The 15,283-nt window shown below is 29.3% G+C and overlaps 1 protein-coding gene across 1 annotated transcript; it reads right to left on the bottom strand.

Annotated features, from left to right (window-relative positions):
- Nucleotides 1–240: 240 nt before the first annotated feature.
- On the bottom strand, nt 241–13,396 carry LOC135963207 (small ribosomal subunit protein uS5m). The gene is made up of 2 exons (XM_065514974.1): nt 13,221–13,396; nt 241–1,433 (listed from the first exon to the last, which is right to left on the bottom strand). The coding sequence occupies exons 1-2, from the start codon at nt 13,333–13,335 to the stop codon at nt 325–327; spliced, it is 1,224 nt and encodes a 407-aa protein (XP_065371046.1). The 5' UTR covers nt 13,336–13,396; the 3' UTR covers nt 241–324.
- Between the last annotated feature and the right edge of the window lie 1,887 nt (nt 13,397–15,283).

Genomic DNA, 15,283 nt, shown 5'->3' with positions numbered 1-15,283 from the left:
CACCTATATAATAAAATCGATATTATAAAATATTTTTACCAAATTTGATCAATCTAGGTCTACTGTATAAATTCCATAATCTGTCTCTTTTAAAACCTCTATTTTTATTTTGGACTTATCAGCCGAATATTTGTTCGGACACTAAAGTTTGTCCTTTCCATGTCATTTTGAATTTACGTTGAAAAATTCAATTTGTCGTTTCAACGTTTAAGGCTTGATTGCGTCGTAAACAAATAAGCATTTGATTTTATAATATTTATTTGAATTTTAATTTATTATACAATATAAACATTAATTTAACATACAATATTTTAACTTATGTATTCAACTCGATAAAAAACTTTTAAGCTCGTTGTTATTAATCAGCATATTAAGTCTTACTTTGTTTTGATTTCTTAAATATTCTTGCTTTTTAGAATATAATTTATAGCCCGCAGTATTTGTATAAAATGGGGGAATAACTGTCTTTTTTAATACAATTTTATTCCCCAAAACATATTGCGTAAAATTCATTATTTCGTCCTTGGTTATACTGTCTTGTTTTCTGCAAATTTCTGGACTAGCAACAATATGAGGTAATCCTTCTTGCTCTTTCCTGAATTCAACTAAATGGAGTTGTTTTTCATCAGCTATTTGTTTGTGTGTTTTTTGCTTTAAAATTCCAATAAAAAATGCTTTTACTATATGTTGCAAATTAGTAGAACCTTCTATTTTAGCATGTATATCACGTATACCAATTACTTTACAAATTGTTTGAATTGCACGATGACAGACTAATCCATAACCCTCTGGCTTCTTTGAGACAAAAATTTTAGTATTTCCGAAAGCACAATGAAAATCATGAAATATCGTTCGGTTGTCGCATAGTTCTATTCTCATTAATTTTTGACCAGCTCTATTTTTTGACTTTCTTAACGCAGTACGAGCTTCCGATGCTTTTGCAGTAGCAAAACCAGCCAATCCGTTGCCATTTCCTGTAACACTCATAACTGAAAATCTTCGTTTTCTTCCCATATTACCTTTCATAATGAAAACAATTTTATTTTCTAAAACTCGTGTGTCGAAGCCTTCAAAAGTGTCATCGCCTATAGCATCAGGGGGTCCAATGCTTCGACCAGGCATTTTAGAGCCAGACCAACCACGATCAACCGGGCTTACTTTTATAACACGATAGCCCCCAATTGCATCACGTATTTTCAAAATATTTTTTTCTCTTTCAGTATCTTCCGCTAGCATTTGTTGTTGTACTATTTCTTTTCCTCTTATAATAGGCGCATTTAATCCGGGCCACAAAATATTTTTTTTTCCAACTCCAATTATTTGACCCTTATTTAGATCTTTAGCAACTTTCTTTCCAGTACCTTTCCCTCTTCCTCGTTTTTTACCAGCATTACTCACAGCAGTAACTCCCTTCCATAAATCAGCAGCGGGAACTGAAAATAATACAAGATATTTATTTTATGCTCTTAAAATTTTTTTTATTATTTATTTGGGCCATAAATAGTTAACAAATTTTCCACTATTTTTAAAAAAGCTACAATAATAATGATATATTAAAAACTTAGCAAACTTATATTAACCTTAAAAACATGGGATACAAATATTAGATAGAAATTTGAGTATTGATAAAGATAAATTAAAACCAAACAAAAACAATTCTTAATTGCATACTGTATCAATTTAGTTATTTATACATCTGAGGTCGTTTGGAAAAACTATGTGGTAACTCCACTCCATTTTTTGAAAACACGAGAAAAACACATTTAGAGCTAGTTTCTTACTTGTCAGTTAAACGTAGCTTAACACGCTGTTATATTAAACCAGAAACATGTTTTGCCGGAATTTAACCAATGATTGTGTTTCTCCGTCGTAGATTAATTTTGTTAGCATTGCCATACTTTTCAGACAAATCACATGTTTATTCCTCAAAATTATTCATATAAATATGGCCGCGTACATAACTTTTTTTGTAAATTTTAACTTTGTAAAAGAAAAAGTGACATTAAAGTATATAAAATGTATATTAAAAATTATATTGATTAGTGTTAATAAAAAACCGGTTTGTCGGTTAACCGAAAATTGGCCTTTTCTAGAAAACCGGATTTTCGGTTAACCGACTTTGAAAAAACCGGTTAACCGACATACATATATGTGAAGAAAATATAAAATGTCCAATGAAGTGTACACAGCTTTAAAATTTTTGGTTTTTAGTAGTCAGGAATGGTTAATATTAAATAACTATAAATATACAAAAGTGATAAGTCCATTTTATTTTGTAAAAATTTAAAAATTATTATCGAAGTCAAATGGAATTGAGTTGCTAAATATATAATACTTGTTTTAATTATTGGTTTATTCATTAAATTTCCACCAAAATATGTAAATAACAATTTTTTTAATTAAACAAATACATATTTAATAATATTAAAAATTTATTATCACCTCGACTTTCTGATATGAAACAGAAAATGTTCCAAGTCCCAAAAAATTACATATAGGATGCAAACGCACTTCTTCTTAACTGTGATTATTTGTCATTATAAATCTTACCAAATAATTAATAAAACTCCATTATCAAATTTCAAAAATATTTCAAATCATGAGTTTATATCTGAAAAGGAACTTTGTACTAAGTTAACGAAATGATTAATAAAATAACATTTTAAGAACAAAATGCCTTTCCCTAATGAAGTCAAATTTATTGAAAGAAGGTATGTATATAATGACTCATTAGTAAGATTTAGCTACATGTAGAATTATGCGGAATTTAATCTTAATTTTTAATAGTTTCATTGTATGTAGTTTATTCTGAACAAGTTATTAAGTGAACTCATCATCCTCTACTATTTAGAATCATTGTAATTCTTAAAAGGTTTTATGTAAAGAGGTTTAAATTGTAAATAAGCAGTTTAGGATTCAAATCAGACCAAATTTTTGATATAATGCGTACACAATGCATATAAAAATGCACCAAAACATGAAATTTATTAATTTTAGTACCAAATTTTAAAAACCGGTTAACCGAGTGATAGAAACCGGATAAACCGGTTAACCGAAAATCAACATTTTAAATTAACCGGTTTATTTTTCATCTATTTGTGCTTTGGTATTTTATACTTAGGTTTAACTCACCAATGATGCTGAGTTAAACCTAGATTATATAGCATATAAACAAGTGAGAAACACAATTTTTAGTTTAATCTAGGTTTAAGCGATGAATGTAGATTATCTTTATCCCAGAAACTAGCTCTTAGTGTGATAACCCCAAATTCAAAACTTAAACTTATCAACACCTCCTCTATAGCCATGGGAAATTTTATTAAAATCGGGCTATTGGTTTAGAAGCTACAGATTTATATCCATAGAGAATAAACATAGAGCAGAAACTCTGCTGTCAAAGACCTAACTCAGTTGTCAGAAACCTAAGTGGTGAGAATGTATTAGTAGAAAAAACTATGTGAAAACAAAAACAACACTAGTGTGATTATTAGAGTAGGGTTGTTCATGAACGAACAAGTTCAGTTGAACAATTCAGTCAGATGAACAGCGTGAAGTTGTTCAATCATCTTGTTCTTTATTGTTATTTTTATTCACTTTATTCCTTTTGGTCGTTTGACATTACAGTAGAAGTTTGAAACTTATCTTTTGAAAACTCTTTTAAATGGGATTTGTGTTGTTTGAATTTTATATAATTACCTTCTTTCCTTCATTATTAAAATCTTTTAATAATAGGTCAATTTTCGTTTTGTTCACTTAGTTCAGTCAAACACCACAGAATAGAAATAAACAACTGAACAAAAAGAACAAACTTGTTCATTTATTTGTTCTGAACAAAAATGACCAATCAGTAAAAAGAACGATTATGCCCAACTCTAGTGATTATTTTGAGTAATTTTTTTGTTTAAGTTTTTTTCTAGTTTCCGCTCTATGTTTCTCTTTGTTTATATCCACTGTTTTGAGTTCCCCCCTGTGCGTGAGCCGGAGAAATAACAAACAAAATCATATACTATTATAGTGGAATTTATCCGGCAGCGGAGTTTATGTTTAGCAATTGCAATATTATCGTCTATTCCAAATTATAAACATGTATCTTTAAAATTCCATTTTTTCAAGATAAAATGTAAAAAGAATACTTTAAAATAGGTTTAATGTAGGGTTGAGCCAACTTAAAAATTTGTACAGAAATTGAAGCAATTTGGTTGTGCTAGCGTGGTGATTTAATAATTGAAATAAATGAAATGCCTTTCAAGCAAAAAATGTCCTAAAAAAAATCGTAACCAACCAGCAGAGACCTGCGTCGAACGCCTGAGTCGGTTAAGCCGAGTTGCGTGTGGTGAAATATTAGGACATTATGACAATAAGTGTGTTCGCGTACTTTCCAGTAAAAATTATCACATAACATAACTAATAGTTGTGTTCGCGTACTTGATAATTTGTAATAATTTGTACAAATTATCACTGGAAGTTACGGGATTCCGTTCGTTTACTTTTAAAACCTTGTAACGAGAGCAAGAGAGTGTTAAAAGCAGTGTTGTCACTTCATGTGTAATTACACATATTGTGTGTAATTTTAACTTGGATGTGTAGCCCATGTGTAATTGAGTGAATGTGTAATTCATGTGTAATTTTAAATTCCAATTATATCCAAAATATATTGTCAATGTATGTCTTTTATCTATATTTTAGATTTTATGGAATTATGAATATGAATTATGGATTGTTCAGATTTCAAAACCGATTGATATAAATATGTACATTTATATGAGGGATAGTAGCAATATCCTCTATTTTAGTTGATAAATAAAAATCCAGTATCTCTAAATGTATTCATATTGTTACGTTTTAACCTTTTCAAAACGTTGGTTTATTTCCTTTAAATAAACCAGATACTTTTGATTGCAAATAAAAGCCGTTTATAGTTTAAAAATTGTAACAACTCTTTATTTATTTAAAATGTTCAACAACAGAATTAAATAATCACTCAATGGTTTTTTTATACACGTTTATAAATTCGCAGAAATACAGACACACTTTATAATATACACGAATTCACTTGAAAAACACAGCACTCAGTTGATGTTTATTCGAAAAGCGTCTCTGATAAACTCACTCACTACTGCAACCTCTGCCACTATTTATAACACTGCCATCTGCACTCTAGATTGCTCTTTAACTGTCAAAGTTCGTATATTCTAGAGCTTTCTAATACATACGCCATCTGTGGTGTACTTTCTACAATATTCTTTAACTGAATATTCGAATTCGAATATACGGTCGCAGCAAACAGCGTTGCCAACTTACAATCAATGGTCAACTGAAAGCTTTTATTCAATGTTAATAATGCCCACAGATATGTTACAGTTTGCTATTACAGCACTGTTATTTAAAAGCATTCTGCTACTTTTAAATCAGCCGTTAAAATCGTTACATTTGAATTCACGTACAATTTCGTAACAATATTTATTATATTGTACTCGTTTGTTACTCACTATAATGGAATTATATGTACTAGGATCGCCCGTGGCCGAAAAATAGGTTTGCAGAAAAATACGATAAGTAATTTGGAGATTGCTATGTTTGGTTTTCCAAGTGGACATTTCGCCGTTTGTGATAGTTTTGTTTGCGTAATATTGGTAATAGAAACTAAATTTTAGTTTATATACATACAGTTACGAACAAGAAAATAGCAGTACCACTAGGAAATTTTTTTGAAACAACGTCTTTAAAAATGTTAAACTTAAAATTTTGTTTATACCCATAATCGGTCAATCCTGTAAATTTTTTGTGATGTAATCTTTTTGTAAAAATAATGATAACTTTGGAAATAAAGGCTCTTATATATGACAATATGTATTTTTTTATTAACATTGAAATAGCAGTGCCGGATTATTGAATTCATTTTTTTGAATTTTTTTTAAAGAAGTCAAATATTTTTTAAGATTAAAGTACAATTTAGTTAAATATGCTGAATTTATTGTATATTTAAGATTAAAAACAGTTCTTTTTATATAATTCCTGTTTTAGTGGGTCGCGCAATACATTGCACTATTGCTTAGGGAAAATTAATTTTAAAGTTAAAAAAATAAGGAAAATCTTTTCCACATATTCAACTTTATATCAAACGCTATTGAAAAGAAAGAAAAAAATAAAAAAAAGGGATTGCAAACGCAAAACTACACCTCAGTACGATCGAAATATCGTCAAAATCATCAAATGCAATCCACTTAATCTGTCAAGCAAATAAAAATCGAATGAAATTTAGAAGTTATTGGTATGACAGTAAGGAGATGATTTCTAGATGCAAACTTCAGAGAACGAAGTCCAAGGAAAAAGCCACTATTAACAAAAATACATAGTGGTACTCGTTTGGAGTACGCTGAATGCCGACTAGTTTGCAAGCAAATATCGCAATATTTTGTGAACTGGCGGGTCTAAACTGGTTTTATTTGGAAGCTCAGGCTGTAGTCAATATATTCGACGTCCAGCCTCTTCTGTATATCAAACACAGTACACTATGAACAAAGTTAACATATTTCAAAATTTCGTGGTACTGCTATTATCTTGTTCGCAACTGTATAAGACTTTTAATTTCAACATGAAAAAAATATAAAACAACAAATACTATACAATAACTATACATTTTTACAAGTTATTACAAATTGTTATTGGGAAAATGTTAATTTTCCAGATAACCCAAAAACGAAAATTTGTATTTTTATAATTTTAAAATGTTTATAGAATAAAGGTAATATCGGTAATGGTAATTGCAGTTATTTCGGGGTAACGTTAGCCAATCTTAAGGGAAAACAAGTAAGAGTACTATATTCGGCTGTGCCGAATCTTAAATACCCTCCACATAAATATGATGGCATAAAAACTGAAATAATATAACAATTGTTAGAAAGACTAGTTTACGCAGAAGATATTTTATTTCAAATGTACAAAAAAATTGTATCTAATTCAGCAATTTTTTAGAATTTCATATAAACAACGCTATTAACAAAAGTGGACCTTATATGGGAGCTATGCCGAATTATGGACCAATATTTAAAAAATCTTGTAACTCGATTCTTGGATTCAAATTACTGATCGGTGTAAAGTTTTGGTTCAGTGCAGTTTTTTTGGATATTTGTTTTCCTGAAGTAGTTCTTATATGGAGGCTATGACCAATAATGGGCCTACCATCATAAAATTTGGTACATCGATTTTTGTATATATTGAATAAATTTGTTTCGAATTTCAACCTGATAACTATATTTGTAACAAATTTATGAGGATTTTAGTGATTTTCGGGAGTGGACCTTATATGGGAGCTATGGCTAAATATGGACCGATATTCAAAAAATTCAGAAGTATGATTACTGGATACAAATTTCTGACCTGTGCGTTATTTCATTTTGATATCGATATGTTTTAAATATTTTTTAAGGTTAATATCTTTTTCGGAAATGGGCCTTATAGGGGAGCTATGACCAATTATCGGCCAATCTGCATACAATTTAGTACAGTGATTTCTATGTATATGAGTATTATTTTTGTCGAATTTTAGCATGATAAAGATATTTAAAAAAGATTTATGAGTACTTAACTGATTTTCGGAAGTGGACCTTATATGGGAGCTATGGTCAAATATGGACCGATATTCACAAAATCCTGTAGTATGATTTCTAAGTATAAATTATGGATCTATGTAAAATTTTGTTTTGATATTGATATTTTTTTAGATATTTATGTAGACTATTGTGTTTTTCGGAAGTGAGTCTTATATGGGAGCTATAACCAATTATCGGCCGATCTTCATAGAATTAGGCAAAGCGATTTTGGTATATATGGGAACTATTTATGACGAATTTCAACTTAATAGCGATATCTATAAGACATTTATGCTTATTTAAGTGATTTTCGGAAATGAACTTTATATGGGGGCGACGGTCAAATATGGGCCGATCCACAAAAAATTTGGGGTTGTAATTTTTTTAAGCACGAAACTTATTTCTCTTGAATTTTGTGTGGATACTGCAATTTTGTAGCATTTACAGACCTAATAACCATATTTCGTGAAGAAAATTGTATGGGGCTAGGAGAAATCATGGACCGATTCTTATAATTTTCGCCAGAGTTCCCTTTAACATAAAAATAACGTGTGTGCAATTTTATGGTATTATCTGCAATATATTTGCACAAATAAAGAAAACTATGTTAAAATTATCAAGTTTTTTTTTAGGTTGTCTCACATTTTGGTTCATAACTCTGGTTCCACTGAACCGATTTTGCTGATTTTCAATACCAAACTTCTTAGGAGAACAATAAACATTTTTTTTGCAAGTCTACCAATTTTCTTTGCCTATTTTGGACGTGAGCGTGTTTTACACAGACAGACAGACGGACATGGCTCAATCGACTTAGAATTTCATAAGGATCAATAATATATATACTTTGTTGGGTCTCAGATGAATATTTCTCAATGTTACACACGGAATGACAAACTTATATATACCCTCACTCACCACTTATGGTGGTGGAGGGTATAAAAACAAGAACGTAGGAATTTGTGGGAGAAAAATTTATTTACAAATTGTTACTAGTTATTTTTTATACCTGTAAGAACTGTTTTGTATTTATGCTATTGGCTGTCTGGTTTCCAATTTGTGTTTTAAATAATAAACAATAAAACTGACTTACTATTTTGGAAGCTTTATTTCAAATTTATAACTACAAATTTTAAAAATATATATATATATAATATAAATATATATATATATTTTAAAAATATAAACTGGGAAGAAAAATGATCAGAGCTATAATTTTTAAACAAATAGTAAAAAATATTTATCTTTGAAACTGAAAACAAAACTGATTTCAAAGCACTTAATATAAATTAGGAATAAATTAAAATTCGAAAGCAAACAGTGTGCTATTTTTTAAATATTGTTAAATTTTTAATAGAAATGTAACAATTTCCAATGGAACAATCTCCGAATGGACATTTATTAATATTTGTTAAAAGCGTATTTGTGATTGACATATTTGACTGATCTCAAGAATTCATTAAATTATAAAAGTTCACTAAAAAAAGACATTGCTAACCTTGATTTAATACCCCTCATATATCCAATTCCTGGTTAAATTAAAATCACCGCAAGTGAAAATTGTCCATTGACAATAAAGTGATCGTATTTGGTCCAAACATCCCAGAGTCCACTGTGACAAACCTTTTATATTCATGACAATTTTAGACCATTTCTCCTATTGAAATCACGAAAATTTATTTACATGTGTAATTTTTTCCCGTATGTGTAATTTAGGCATGAGGCATGTGTAGTTTATAATTTTATTGGTGGCAACACTGGTTAAAAGTGACAGTACGTAGATAGAGAACATGATATTTTTTACCATAGTAGAAAAATAGAAGGTAGTTACATTCTCTCTTTATTTTTTCAAATTCTATATCTGACATGCTTAAGGATTTTGAAGTTTTCGTAAAAATAGTAATGCCATATCAATTTCAAATTTTCCCTTTGGGAATACATAATTTTCATTAATTTGAAAATTATTAAAAAAATAGAAAAAATATTTACCCAACAACAACAACAGTTTATGGATATATGTAAAGCTTGCGAAGAAGATTTGCCAAAACAGCCAATGGTGTGCTCCGACCATTTAGTTAAAAGTAATATTTCAGTTAAAACAAAGCGTGTGAGATTGGATATGAATCATAGTTGGGGGTAGTGCACTAAATGTTGATTGAAATCAGCATTGCACTATCACTCACTAAAATTTCAAATAATTTAGTTTGCACTATTTTTTATCAGCTTTAGTGATAATGCTTATTTCTTAACTAGCTCTAAAAGAAATAGTGATAGTGATAATTTTTTAACTATCACTAAACGAAGATTTAGTGCAAAAATCTGTACTACAATTAATTAGTGCAAAATTTTAACCTGCAATCAAAAAAAGGCTTCATTAAACATACTATCACTAAATTTTCAAAAATGAGTAGTCATGAAATTGTTAAATCCAAATTCGAAAAATAAAAATTTTAAATATTTTTTGTTATTTTTAATGAAATATTAGTTTTAAGTTTTAAATTAGTGCACAGAAATAAACGTAAACCATTTTGAACTTAAAAATTTAGTGCACAATTTGAAGTTGCACTCAAATTAGTGCATACAAAAAAGTCAACTAATTTAATTTTGAGTGCAAAATTTTTTAACTCACTATCACTAATGTTTAGTGAGGCTGCTAATTTTCAACTCATCACTAAATATGAACAAAATGATTGCACTAATTTTGCACTATCACTAAGTATTAGTGCAAACTGCAAAATTAGTGCACTACCCCCATTTTTTTTTATTTATTTATTAGTATTTATAATACTTTTAATATATTCATTTAAAAAAAATTACATTTATCATATATTTTAATTTTTAGTTATCATTAATTTTAACAAAATTTACACATTTTTTCTTAAATAAATTATAGTTTTTTTCAAATTTTATTGCATTGGGAAGCATGTTAAATAATTTTAGTCCTTTGTAAAAAAGAGAAAACTTCATTCTTGTTGTATATACCCTTTGTAGTCTGAAATCATTAACATTTTTTAGTCTGTATGGTTGTACATCTCCGACGTATTTGATTTGTTCGCATAGGTATTCAAGAAAATCTCCATTCTTCATTTTATATATAAAGCCATTTTAAAGTATCCAACATTATACGTATTGGAGTATAAATATTACATTTTAATATCGATCTCATAGCATTATTTTGTAATTTTTGAAGCCTTTCTATTTGAGATTCTGCGCAACATGTATATAAAATTGAGGACCCAAACTCAAAATGAGGTTTTATTATTGTATTATATATATTTATTGATGTCATTATTGATATTTTATTTCTGATATGAATGCTGTCCCAATGAACACAAAGTAACTTCAAAATACTACTTATTATGTAAACATATTTTGGGATATATATCACCGATTATTACCGATCATAATCCATTAACTATGCACACTGGAGTAGAATCGAAATTATTTGAAAATAAATCTCGTATTTCTAAACGGCGTACCCAAGGATTATTCGAGTTTAAGATTTGAAAATGAACCCCACAAATACTTCAATAGCGGCGCTATGGGACCCAAAGTAGGGCACCTTCAAAGACTTTTTATATTTTCTGAGAGTGCTAGGCTAGATCTTGAAAATACATTCTTGCGTGGGCTACTTGTCTCTTATGGCACTGCTATACGTTCAATATATATTGCGATATTTGGATCGTGATCCATTGTAATAGATCACGCAAAATTAGGTTATTTTGCGATTTGGATCGCGATCCATCAATAATGCATGATACACGTTCAATAAATATCGCGATATTGGATCGCGGTCAATATATACTGAACGTGTAGCAGTGCCCTTATAATTAAACATCCATTTAAAAGATATAAAATATTTACATAGTAATAAAAGAAATGAAGAAAATGCATACATATAAAAATAGTCAACGTGATTTAATAAGTAATCGAACGTTAGGAATTGAATCAATAACTCCCAACACAACATAATACATTTTTATTTAAAAAATAAATTAAATTACACATTTTGTGTAAAAAAAAAATCTCGAAAATCATAATCATTTTTTGGAATGTGGCAACGCTTTTTATAATGCTCACAAAAAAAGGAAACTTCAAAAAACCTTATTTAAAAAAAAAATTTTGCTTGAAACTATCTTCTATATTTTTATCATGTTTTTTACTAGACATTTTGGTATAAATCAAGATCAGCGAAACAGCTTGCATTTTTATAATTTCTTTGGTGTTGATAGCTCTCATAATTCGAAGCACAAAAACGTTAATATTTTTGCCTGCTCTCTCTTAGTTTAAGAGTTATATGAATTTAAAGTCAATACATATAATAGTACATTTCTCATATATTTGGAAAACAAACTGATCGTTATGGGTATCATTGAGTAGTGCTTCACAATACCTTTAATATGATATATAATATGGTACAGGCAAATCCCGGTATAACGAACGATATGTTGTCAGGCCCATTCGTTAAATTGAAAAATTCGTAATATCGAGATGTTTTTTTTAATTTTGGACAACTTTTTCTGTATTGGAATTTAACTAAACGTATGGCGTTTTGATCCCTAGGTTGGATGAGCTGTGTGACATTAGGAGGAATGAATAGCGTATTAATAAAGCCTTCATTGTAAGGGATTTCGATTCTGAAAATAATTCAACCTGTTGAAAATTAAACTGAAGGATAAACATTTAAAAAAAAAACAAATTTTGAAGATTCGACTTAATTTGTGTGAAGATAATTTACAGGAAACACTTAGTCACGATAAAATTTTTGTTTTATTTTCTTCAAAATGTTCAGAACTATGTTATTCCATATTTCGTTCATTCATTTAAATTTTTTAGTCTTTCTTTCAATGAAATTCTTCTAAGATTTCCCATATTTAATTCACATGAACACTTGCACAATTATTTCCTGTTTCACAATATTGAATGAAAGATTTCGTTCGCATTCTAAGCGAAAGAAAGCTGATTTTGGAATCCCTACCTTCATGTTTATGTGAACGAATCAGTTTTCTAAGGTTATCAATGTTAAAAATTTGGTTGTTTGTTTGATTTTGTTTGTTTTTTCTCACCATTCGTTATATCGAGCACACAATTTTTGAAACGTTCGTTATATAAGGTAGTCAATGTTACGAATTTGACCGTGCGTTAAATCGGATTTTCGTTAAAGTGAGATTCGTTATACCGGGATTTGCCTGTACAGTTTATTAATATTGTGAACCAAAAATTCCTTTTTGATTTTATATGACAGTACTTCAGAAAATTTTGATATACAGAAAAAGTGATTTTAGCGAAGCCAATGTTCGATACATCCAAGAGTTAAAAGTCCCTTCACCCGGCCGAAGGCCGTCAATACAGAAAATGTGAATATTAACAGAAAAAAAATTATGAAAATATAAACTGTTACGCGGATCTTGATTTGTTCCCAAATTGTTGTTCGCGTACTTTTTTTTGATTATTTTTCAGATTGAGTAATTAATTTTTACTCTCTAAAATAAAGTTACTGGATATTTTTTACTTGAAAGTACGCGAATATAATATGACTGATAGACCTTGTCGAATACTTTTTTTCTGGGTAGTATTACAATCTTGGTATACTTATGTGATACACTATATGTATGTATGTGCATAACTTACGTTTGTTAAAAAAACTTGTGTAGCGTACAGCGTTACATAATATTGGATTTTTCAGAGTGTTATTATAGCTAACAATTTTGTTAATATTAAATAGAAAAATAAATTTAAAAGACATTCTGACCGAATTTATTCCAATCCAATTGTGTTGCTAAAAATTATTTAATAACCAAACCAGAGAAGTTATTAAAAGGGAAGAATTACGAAACTTTTTTCAGCGATGCATAAAAGGCAGTATTTAGAATATTAACTAGCGTTTACACATGCAAGTAAGTATACTTTTACACACAACAGTTTTTTTTGAAGCAATTCTCTCCAAATCTGTTTAATAATTACCAGTTTGTTTACACTCAGAAAGTCTGTGTTCAATTTGTATGTCAGAACTTAATATCACAGATTAATACAGATATGAAACAAATGACAGTTGTCATAAAATTTTCAATGGTTGTGATATGCAAAGTCCCCTTTTACAAAGCAGAAATTGAAAGGCAGGCAGACAAAGTTTGAGGGCGAGGGGTTGAAGAGGTAGAGTGTGTATTACACAGGTTTAGGTTAGTTCAAAAGAGAATGAGAAAAATGTCTGCCTTTCAATTTCTGCATTGTAAAAGGGGACAAAGCGAGAGAAAAAATACAATTTTCAATAGGCAACTAGTGTGAAATATATTTGTCCAACTTTTCAAAACTCAACCATTTTGACATTTTCTTTCGTTATTTTTCTATTGAAACCAGCTGATTCATATCTGTATAATTTGTGCCTAATATGTAGCCCTAATGAGAATGAAATAACAGAAGAGAATAACTTTTCGGTGGCTAATCAAATGTTTTGGGCAAATTTAATAGATTGTAATCAAGGCGAATTTATAGAAAGTGACAACAGAACTACAACATATACAAAAACAACAGGTACTTTGTTTTGTAAAAAGATAAGTGAACTATCAAAGTTGCCTGTGGTTGTTTTTGCTTTTGGGTTTGTTGTATTTTTCGCCACAACAAACACAAGTGAATTGACAGTTCACTTATCTAAACAGCTGAATAAAAAAAATAATCAGCTGTTCTTCTAAGTCACCTTCTATGGATTCACCTTGATTGTGATAATCTAATAATCAAAATAAATTAAGAGATTGACATCTTGACCTTGAACGGGATAGACGATATTTTGTTTTATCGGCGTGAACAAAACAAACTGGAAGTAAAAGAAAACAAACCGGTAGCAGATGATTATACGTATGTTGTTGATGTTGTAGACAACAACTTTATTTGTTTTGTGGTGAATATAACACTCTGTATATTTGTTATTGTAAAAGTTTGTTGGTTTTTAACAAACCGCAGTGGTGACAAAAATTCTGTATATTTGTTATTATAAAAGTTTGTTGGTTTGAAAGTTTTTAACAAACCGCAACATAACCTTAAAATAAACTAAAAAAACAAACAATGACAAATAATAATTTTTAAATGCATTTACAAAAATTATATCAAGACATACGTACCACATCGTTAAATAAGAATGTAAATAGGATGTTCATGCGTAGAGTTTAGGGCTATGGAAATATTAATTTAGAAAAAAATTGCCAAATTTATATAAGACAATGGGCATCATACCGGGAAACAGAAACGGAATATAGACTGTCGTAGGAATCGAATGCCATATTAACTTCAATTTGAAAAACTTTTAATTAGGGGATAGGTCCATTCAAACTTTGATGTCATAACCATTTTTCATGAAAAATTTTAAATTAGAAAAAAAATTGCCACAATTATACAAGGCGTTGGGCATCATATCTGGGAACGGGCACGATAAGTGGACACTCATAGGAATCGAATGGCATACAAAGAATGTTTGGAAAAACTTGAACGTGGGGGGTAGGTCCATTCAAACTTTGATGTCATAAACATTTTTCATAAAAAAATTTAAATTAGAAAATAAATTGCCACAATTATACAAGGCGTTGGGCATCATATCTGGGAACGGGCACGATAAGTGGACACTTGTAGGAATCGAATGGCATAATAACTTCTGTTGCATTCATTTATTAATTTGATTAATTCATGTATTAAAATTCAATCTT

Source organism: Calliphora vicina, chromosome 1, assembly GCF_958450345.1.
Source record: "Calliphora vicina chromosome 1, idCalVici1.1, whole genome shotgun sequence".
Classification (NCBI taxonomy): Eukaryota; Metazoa; Arthropoda; class Insecta; order Diptera; family Calliphoridae; genus Calliphora; species Calliphora vicina.
The sequence above is the reverse complement of the archived record's forward strand: the minus strand, read 5'-3'. Positions and strand labels throughout refer to the sequence as shown.